We start from the raw sequence: 10,000 nt of genomic DNA, 5'->3' as shown, positions 1-10,000 counted from the left end.
CCCCGAGCCACCCCCATTACGTCTTAACCCCACCCCCTATTTCATCTACTCCCCCCTCCCCCCAATCACTCCCCATATCGTCTAACCCCCCCACACACCCTTATTTCACCCCACCCCCCCTCCATTATCCACCGAATCTATTTCAAATACCATCCACCGATCCCAATCCACCCACGTACCCCCCCGCCCCCCGCCCCCCACTGCCACACGACTATACCCCTTGTATGACTCGCCCATTTAAACGGCTTTACTATACAATTTGGACTTGCTTGTGTTAGACATTGAGACGGCAGTATGTACTTGCTCATTAATCCAGTAATTAATTTTATTGTCCCATCAGCAGTAGCGTAGCCAAGCAGCAGAGAGCAGCAGCAGCAGCAGCAGGTGGAGAGCAGACTCCCGCATGATCTTGATACAGTGAACCTTTGATTAATTCGTAGAGATCTTAGATGATATCGCTACTTTGTACCCCCGACTTGTATCTTTTATCTGTAGCTTTATGTAGAGAAAGAAAAATAGTATTATGATACCGTTAACAAATATAAATACACATTTGTTATTTTCCTATAAGTCATATATATTTGTCTTTTGATTTGTTTTATCATTTTAGGAAGGTTTATGTAATATTGATGATCGTAGCAGAACAGTGTTAAAACTTCCATACAAAGGTTATGGTGACGAATACAGTGATAATGGTTTTATGGCAGAATACAATATGGACGATAGTGACAACGTAAACATGACCTTTTTATGGCCATTTTACTTCACTTTAGAGGAGTATAATCTTAGTCGTGTCATCTTTTCAATATTATCACATTTAACGAACTTGTAATCGTTACTAACACCAGCTCTTAAACTCTAGAAATAAGGATTAATCATATGTTATTTGTCGTTGTTTTCATACTGTTCTGTTCATCATCAAATCTCTCATTAGGATAATAAAGTCAAAGCTTATTCCATTTGTGTTCAAAGATCTACGTTGATAAATCAGATATATATTTAGGCAACATTTTTTTTTTCTCTCTTCCATTAGGATTTAGGATCAGACCAGATTGCGAAACTAGTGAGGCGGCGGAGCTGGGAGAGTGAGGGTTGGGGATGCCTCATGAGGAGAGTGGGCATTCATGTGGTTGGCATGTGGTTTTCATGTGGTTTTCATGCTATGTTGGCGTGTGTGTGTGTGTGTGTGTGTGTGTGCGTGTGTGTGTGTGTGTGTGTGTGTGTGTGTGTGTGTGTGTGTGTGTGTGTGTGTGTGTGTGTGTGTGTGTGTGTGTGTGTGCGGTATCATGTGGCTCTGTAATGTCTATCGTGTATTCAGTTTTCGAGTACGATTGTGATGAATTTAGTATACATGAGAGACAAACGCAGGAATGTGGCCACTTTACATTTTAAACTTTCGCGTTAAGGGTTTTGCAAGGGTGATGAGTGCACGCCACGTCTCCAAAAATTTCCCCAAAATGAGAATTGATAATGATAACAATCAATTCATATCCCTCTTAAGTGTGAGAGTGATCCCACACCCTCCTCCACCCCGCCCGCCGCCCCCGCCGCCGCCACACTCCATCCTCCACTGACACTGCACACTCACCACACCCTCAGTAGGTCGGGGGAATTCATCTTTCACTCTTATTACAGTTGCTGGACACCCTGCAAGTGTGCCGCGATTTTAAGTACGGCCAGTGTGTGAGACCAGCCTGCAAGTTTGTCCATCTCCTTGAAGGTATGGAGGTGATCTCGAGACACTTCTCTCTGGTCGTCTAATTTTTGGTTATCACTTTTTCCAGTTTATTGGGGAACACAGCAGTGACCTTTGAGGCGCACACCCCTCGTAAGAACGTGTTCAATGACCGTACTGCTTCTTGGCTACATACGCTTCTTAGTGATCATGAGAAAAATAAGACGTATAGTTGGCTTACCCTTTTTTTCAAGCAGATAAAACTACCTCAAGACATCTGGGCGCAGTGTTGTTCTTTCTCTGTGAACTCGAACTTGAGGATAGTCGTAGAGAATGTTCTAGATTCCGTCTTTCAATTAGTTTCCAGCTGTGATCTTTTATATTTTTTTTGGAAAATTAGATATGATCATGAAATTTCCCCCTCTCATAATTGTTTTTTTTTTCGATGCCTATTTAAAAATAAAATGAGAGATCAGGTAAAATTATTATTTTTTTGGATAAGTGATAGTTGTAGTCAGTTTATTTTTTATTTAATTCATGCTAGTAAAGTACGCACCACGCGTGATAATAAATCAGCGAAAAAAATCACTCACTGCAACCACCTCAAATCACGTAAAGGCTGTGCAAAACAAAATCACGGTAGTTTTACGTCAGTCACCCCATGGCCAGGAGGAGGAACAGTCGTGCTCCGTTTTCCCGCGTCTTGCACCTGGAAAATCCTCAAAAAAACAACAACAAAAAAACAATGAGGAAATCCCAAGACGGAAAATGTCTGTCTGGCTGTCCCCCCCTTCTGTCTGTGGCGTGGCTGTTAAACCATCAGTGTTCCTAGACTGTCAGTGTTTGTCTGTTCGTGTCAGTGCCCGTTCATAGCAGTGTCACGGTAGTTTTCTCTGCAGTTTGTAGTATTGTCTTTCTAGCAGAAGAGCGTTGTGATATATACATTGCTTGGTGATATATATACATATCTATGTACCGCTTTCACCCGTGACCTGCTTAGTGCAGCACAGTGTTGTATTTTGAATATTGGGCATATCTTCCATGTAATATACCCTAGAGATAGAAGCTAGACCAGCCCGTAGTTAGACGCTGAGGCGGGTCGAGCTGCAGTCAGTAACGAATCTCCTGTGCCGGCAGATCACGTAGAGGTGACAGACATGAAGGTGAGTGTCTGCCGGGACGCGGTGAAGGGCAAGTGCGGGCGTGGGCTGTGCAAGTACTACCACCTGCCAGTCGTCCTGCCGCCCGCACCCCTCGACCCGCACTCCGCCCGTGCCCCGCAGTCTGGTCCGCGCCACCACGGTCTCCACAACCCGCCCAACAACCCGCTCATGCTAGACAACGCCCACTACATGGACAACACCACCAAGCCGGCACCAACACCCAGCAACAACAACAGCAGCAGCAACAACAACAACAACAACAGCGATCAGGCGACCAACCCTGCCAACGCCTCCAGTATCCAAGTCATCGCCAACTTAAGCAGTTCCAATAATATCATTTGTAACTAGTGATGAAAAGCGGTGAAGTAATAATAATGTACAGAGAAGCAAAATTTATTCTAGTACGAAAAAAGATGCATGAAGGAGGCACTGAAACATAACCTCACATTAGATAAAACGAGAGAGTAAGTGAAGAAGTGCGTCGTGTTGTTGGCTGAGGTGTGGGGGGTTGTGGGGCGTGGGCAGCGCACGAGGCCCGGGACCCCCGGAGCGTCTGGTGCTAGCACAGCCATGCTCACATTATGTGATTTGTCAAGTGTGTCCTTACAGTCCCCTCCCATGGGGATGGGTCAACTCCAGCACTCGTGGATATTTTTTCAAAAAACATAACAAAAAATAAATTTTCACTTTGTTTTTATCTCTTTTATATAAGGATAAGGTAGGAAGAAGATGCCCTTATAAAGGGCTGAGATTAATTATTTTCTATTATGTACCAATGAAACAGACTCTTGGACTGTTGTGCGTACATGACAAAGTCACGTGCCAGTGAAGCCCCCGACAAGCGACCGGCACTGCAGGGAAGTGCCCTCCTACCCCGACACCCGCCAGGCCGAGCCCGGGCACCCGCCGTGCCCTGGCCCACCCGCCCGCATGCTCTACTTCTCCTTCATCAGGATAGTTACGTCTGTACCAGGCAGCTTCCCGGCATAAGTCCAACTACGGCAGTATTCCTTCCCAAGGCCCCCTACTCCTCTCCCTTTAACGTAGAGTAAAAGTTAAAAGAGTAAATATTTCCTGTACTATGAATCCACAGAGGTGGGCTAAGGACCCCGGGGTATATACCTAACTAGATAAGTAATAGTTTGGGCACCTGTTAGGTCTCATGACAAACCTTAAGTCCGTGTGTGTGTTGGCTGAGCGTGGCGGGTGTCTGCACGGAGGGCGGTTCCCTCGTAACTGCCAGTGCGCGCTGGTCCATTATCTAGGAGAAGAAACAGCGAGAAGCTCGACTGAACATAGAGGACTCAGAAATGAGGAAGGCGAAAGAGAGAGAGAAGGAAGAAGGAAGTATAGCCTGAGGAAGGAGCAGAGGAAGCGAGGTCACTTATTGATGAAGACCGAAGCAAGAAGGAATCTCTTACTGCAAATATTTTATCAAGTTTTGGCCTGTTTTACACGAATTGGTTTCTAGTCATTTACCCTTTGTTTTATTTCCTTTTATGCCATGACTAGCTCGGTGAATTTTTAGGGGCTGTGAGAACTTACTACAGTATGTCTGGTTTTATATGAAACTGTATTATGCAAAGCCGTATATGTATGTTGTAGTACTTGTAATGGATAAATTTTTCATAGTTCCTTGTGTTATTTTTACATATAAGAAACTTCAGTGTTTTATTACATGTAAAGTGCCACGATTTTAATGTTCCTGTAATTCAAGCATTTAGGAATCAAAGAGAGGGTATAAGGAGGGTCGAAGGCACTGCTTGCAGAAGTCCCGGCTTTAGAAGTCACCGTTTGGCATTAGTCTGTCCGGGTGGCCTGTTCGTATTTTTATACAAGGATAAATCAGTTGCATGGATTGCATGGCCTATTTGAGAAGAAAACAAAACAACAACAGTACATCGTTTATGCTTTCAATATTATATTCATTAATTCCAAAAGCTCAGCTACCAAAAAAGCACAATGCATGAGATATCAAACATATCAATTTTTTCTACTTAAAGTAAGATATGTAAATCGTGAGGGAAAAGGAAATATTGTTATTGCTTATCGTGAAAAAAAAAAAAACGTTGCTTCCCATGTTATTACAGATAAATTCCATTCGAGTGATCAGTCTACTTTGGAGTCTCGTCTGCTCAAATGTTAATCTTATCAGTACTTTGTCTTGATTATTACTAATATTTTCAACATTGTTTATTGTTTCCCTTGGCGGTATTATTGTTGCTTATTCGATCACGATTGAGGAAAATGAGATTAAACTTTGATAGAAAGGTAAAAATAAATATGATTGTGAGTGGAAATTTCTCTCTCTTTTTTGTGATATATTTAAAAATAAAAAAGCACAATCCAAGACGTAATAATGTCCAGTAATGAATACTTAACGACGTGAAGTGTCCATGACATAGGCCTCCCGGACACGCCTGCTCTCTCGCTAGGTCACTTGTTCCGTCAGGCTCAGCCAGGTGGCAGGGCTGTCTCCCATCCACCTCCCCCTTCTCCCCCTACCCCTTGTCCTTTCTCCATCCCCCTACCATCCCCTTCATCTCTCCCCCTTCCTTCCTCCCCTTGCCAGGATACTGACACTACAATTACCATTACCATACCCTCCCCCCTCCCCCCCACTTAACACTCAGTCCCACTGCTTGGTCTTGTACATAGAAGCACTAATACTTGGTCATGTACAAACGACTACTAGTACCTGGTCATGTGCACATGACGTGTTACTGACTGATCCTGCACATGTGATGAGAGTACCTGCATATGGACACCATCAAGTTACTGTAAAGCTATGTACTCCATGCATAGTCGTACTTGGTCGGTAGACATGGCTTGCTACTACCTGCTCACGTTTACATGATCAGTGCTACATGTTCGTGTGCACATGGCTTGAGGTACACTTTCTTGTACACACAAACAACATTTTTTGGTCATTTATACACAGTATATTTGTTCATGTAAGCATGGCCAGTCTCTTCTGGACGTGCATACATGATCTGTAGTACCTGCTCATGTACACACGGACAGTATTACCTGATCATGTACACAAGGTCGGTAGCATCAGGCCATGGAGATGCGATCAGCAGTACTTGGTCGTCTGTACAGCCAGTGGCACTAAGACATGTGCCCATAGTCAGTCATACTTGTTCTATGTGCAAATATTGCTGGCTAGGTGTATGGTTAGGCCGCTGGCAATGTGCGAAAAGCAAAAAGTCCTCAGTCCAGTCCACACACACAGCAGGCCCCTCGCAACACCCACGTCCCCTCAGTCGCCCATCCAAGCACAGTCATAGTCTACAGGATCACTCCCAACCTCACCTGAGCCACCGGCTGAAGCCTACCACACAGTTAATGTCGGTCTCCACCAGCACGCTTGCTGTATTTTAGGATCTAACTTCAGCCATGTGATAAGAGGAGCTGTAGGTGGTGCCGCGCCGGGTGCCCTTGCCCATGCGTGCGGGGGCACTGCGGGCGTCGGGGCACGCCTCAAGTCACGCTCACAATCCGGCCATGCAGGGTACAACTTGGACCCTAGAGTTGCGCTTGCTTCACAGTCAAATGTAGGGGCTTTTTCTTCAGAGTGCATCATCCAAACTGCAGGCTTCATGATGTCACTGCTTCCCAATCCCTAGCGGCTCCTGGCTAGAACTGGAAAAAGATTTGTGATCTCGGCATTGTCTGTGCCGCACAGAACACCAGTAGCTGGTTAACATGGGTGAGCCACGGCAGCCGGCTAGGGTTGTTCCTGGCAGGACCTCGCACAGCAGGAGTTTGACTGGGTGTCGACAGTAGAGCTGTGTTGGGTCCTGCCTTGCCACTTCCTGCCCTTCCCTCGCCCCCTTGCACCAGTAAGTTGAACAAGCGAGCCTTGTGTGGCATTACTGGCAAGGGTGACCACTAAGGGCAAGGGGTGGCATCTGCATGTAACCAGTTATCTAGTGGGTAGTCCACGTAGGTCCCCTAGCACCCTAGCTTCTATTGTAGTGTGTAGGCTTGGGGCACAAGTCCCCGCACACTTGCATGTTAGCACCTTGCTTACCAGGTTTAACTGTATCAATGTGAATAGATCTCCTGTAACCTATAAATGATGCTCCTATATTCTGTATGTTAGAGCCGCGCCCTCCTGATGGCGAAGGGTTGCCTGCTGCCGCCCCAGCCGCCCGCCCGCGCGTCCGCACTGCCTGGCGCCCCCGACCCATCCTCGGGGCTGGTCATTGGGCCAGCATACTCACTGTGGCAGGACATCTTACTCCAGTATCTTACACTCATTTATAATCACGTCTTAGCCAGCCAAGCAAATTTATATATGTACATATAAACTTTGCCAAATCTAACCAAAGTCATAGTGAGGACCGGGTATGGAGGGCAGTAGAATTTTACGAGGAAGTCCTCACGAAGCCAAATCAAAACTGAGCGCCATATATATATATATACATATAAATATTATCTGTGTAAGTCCTTCACAGTCGTGTTGCCCTTCGTGAGGGCCGTCCACGTAAGATCTGTTCCTTGTGATCCTGTTGGCCTTCCCAAGCCACAGCGATGTCTTGACACTTGGGCATGAGTCGCATGACCCTCGGTTATTGTAAGGTCCATTATAATATGAAGTAATAGTAACATTAATCATAATTATAATCACGATAATCATATAGCCAGTCTGATGACAACTCATGTGGCAGTAGCCCGTACTCCGCCGGGGCACCTGGGCGAGGGGGTTGAGAACGCCCTCGCCACGCCCCAGGGGAGTGCGGGCGGCCGCCGCCCACTCTCCTGCCGGTGATAGAGGACAGTCTTCCCACGTCACTGGCCAGGCAATGCATGCTCCTAGTGTCTATTTTATTTTTACTTGAGAATATTTGTACACTGTAATGAACTAAGCCAGTTTTTGAGAAATTATCGTGTTTCCAATCGTCCCCACCTTTGTCAGGGTTGAAATCTCAATGTAGAGAAACACATTTCCATTGTTATTTTTATATTTTATCGATGCTTACTGTTCATTGCTCGTTTAGCAATTAATTTACGCTGGCTTGGTTTTAAAAGTCACAAATTAAGTGAGTTTTATACTTATACATGTTTGTTTTTAATTTAATTTCTATGAATGCTACTCCAAACGTTTAAATAAATGATTTTGATATTTTACTAATGGTATGCTAGCCAGTGTTCAGGCATCTGCCAGAACTGTGTAGTAGAGTGTGGGATTGAAAGTCCCAAACATTTTGTGATATTTTCTTATTGTTATTTAAGTCGATTTCTCTGTTTTCCTGTGACTACTGACGTTGTTATGTTAACTGTTAGGTTAAGGTCGCCGCGTGAAGGGAGTGCTCTCTGGTGGTCGCTGCTGCACGGTGGCTTGCCAACCGCCCGACCACATTACGCGAGGGCCAGTGGCACACTTTCCAATACCCCGACTGCGCTCGCCGAGTCCGATCGCCCGTCACCAAGTGGTTTCTCTCTCGAATCTTCCTCTCCCCAAGTGTGGCGCACGAGAAAGCGAGACTGTGCCTGCATTGCTTCATCGAATTAATCTTAAAATAAGAATAGATATTATAAAGAGAGAGAATAATTGTTTAAAAAACAGAAATCTTAGGAGGCATAAAATGGAGAGGACAGTGATAGCAGATGTTTTTTTTCTTCTTGATAATAACGTCGTCAGGACGATAGAATGATGATCCATCCATGTGCGTGTTCTATTAATCTCGTTTAGGTTCGGGTATTGGAAACTCATGCGAACTAGCTCTCACCTCGCCAACAAGCTCCAGCCAAACGCGGTCACGCTCACAACGCCTCTACCTGTACACAGTCCTGGTTTCAATTGCAGGCTGAGGGAGAGGTGACTTAAGGGAATCTTTTTTATTCAGTAATTTGTTGATCTCTCTCGCCTTTTTTTCTATCGTTTCTTTTCCATTTTTAGGGGGAATTATTAAAAGAATAATAATAATGATAAATAATGTTATTATAGAAGGGTGTTCACCAATGCTCAGAGTGTGGTCTCGCGTTTGTGTGTCAGAACGTTCAAAGATGAAGAGCCACGTTTTCTCATCCTCAAGATGAGAGCGTGGGCGTGAGGCGTGGGTGGCGTCACCTGGGGGCCCGTGCAACACCCCAAAGACACAGGGGAGAAGAGGGAGGGCGCCGGCTCAAAAACACCGCGGGGGGACGTCCTAAGGCCTGGTTCAGAACCACTGCTATTGTAAAGTTGCCGTAGATTTCACAGAACCTTGGAAGAAAAATCCGATTCCAGTTAATCGTTTTGTTTTAATTTGTCTTATATTTTATATTGAGTGTATACTACCCAGGAACTCGTACACTTTAATTTCACTTTTTCTCATTTTGATATGTCTTATAGCTGCAGAATACTCACTCAAAACCTGGGGAAATCTTTTGAGTCCCGAGTAGGACTTTTCATATAACTTTGAATTAGGACATTTTATACGCGAGTTCATTTTCTAAATATACGAAATAGTCCCTCCCTAACCCCGCCTCACACCCGCCAGCCCACCCGACACTCACCCATGTTGAGCAAACGTTCAACTTCCAGCCTTGACCAGTATTGCTTGCAACGAGGGCAACGTGAGTAGCAGTGCGTGCGCGCGCCAGGCCCGGGCTCACCTTTGCAGCCACCCCTGTAGTGCGGCCGCGGACCCAGAGCGTGTGTCCCAAGTTAGCATCCCCTTTTATACGAAGATGAAGCCCATGGAGGAATAAAAAAAAACATAAAAAAATGTATAAAAAAAACAAGGCGGATCTGTGACCTCTTTCAAGATATTGGTAGACAACAGCCAGTAGCCTCTTCTATTGGGCACCCTTGTATCAAATTGTAACGTTTTATCCAATTGTACTAACACTTTACAGGAACAGTGCATTGATACAATCATGCCTCAATTATAGACTACTCATTATAGTTAAGAAATTTTATCCAGCCAATTGTATATCACTAATATGTTAAATGCCAGTTAAGTGAACTGTTGTGCATATCCAAGTTGTATGTTATTTGTACTATTGTGTATGCGTGAAGTCTGAATTATTACTACTTTTAAGTGATAATATCTTGGAAGGTGGCGGGGGCGGGGAGCGGGGCGTCTTAAGGCTGCTTTATACTGTGGCTCTCAGACGTCCAAAGTGCCACAGTGCCAACATCTCACGCCAGGACAAAGCGGAGACCTCC

General features: G+C 45.1%; 1 protein-coding gene across 1 annotated transcript in view; it reads left to right on the top strand.

Annotated features, from left to right (window-relative positions):
- Window positions 1-10,000, top strand: part of LOC113808002 (muscleblind-like protein 1) — a 575,352-nt gene that overhangs the window by 564,439 nt on the left and 913 nt on the right. Inside the window, exons 11-12 of the mRNA XM_070133277.1 lie at window positions 1,636-1,720; window positions 2,813-10,000. The exon at window positions 2,813-10,000 is cut by the window's right edge and continues 913 nt beyond it. Of these exons, the coding sequence (XP_069989378.1) occupies window positions 1,636-1,720; window positions 2,813-3,186 (459 nt within the window). The 3' untranslated portion in view covers window positions 3,187-10,000. The remainder of the gene's footprint in view (window positions 1-1,635; window positions 1,721-2,812) is intronic.

This window comes from Penaeus vannamei, chromosome 18, assembly GCF_042767895.1.
Source record: "Penaeus vannamei isolate JL-2024 chromosome 18, ASM4276789v1, whole genome shotgun sequence".
NCBI lineage: Eukaryota > Metazoa > Arthropoda > Malacostraca > Decapoda > Penaeidae > Penaeus > Penaeus vannamei.
Note: the sequence above shows the minus strand (reverse complement) of the source record. Positions and strands in the feature narration are given on the sequence as shown.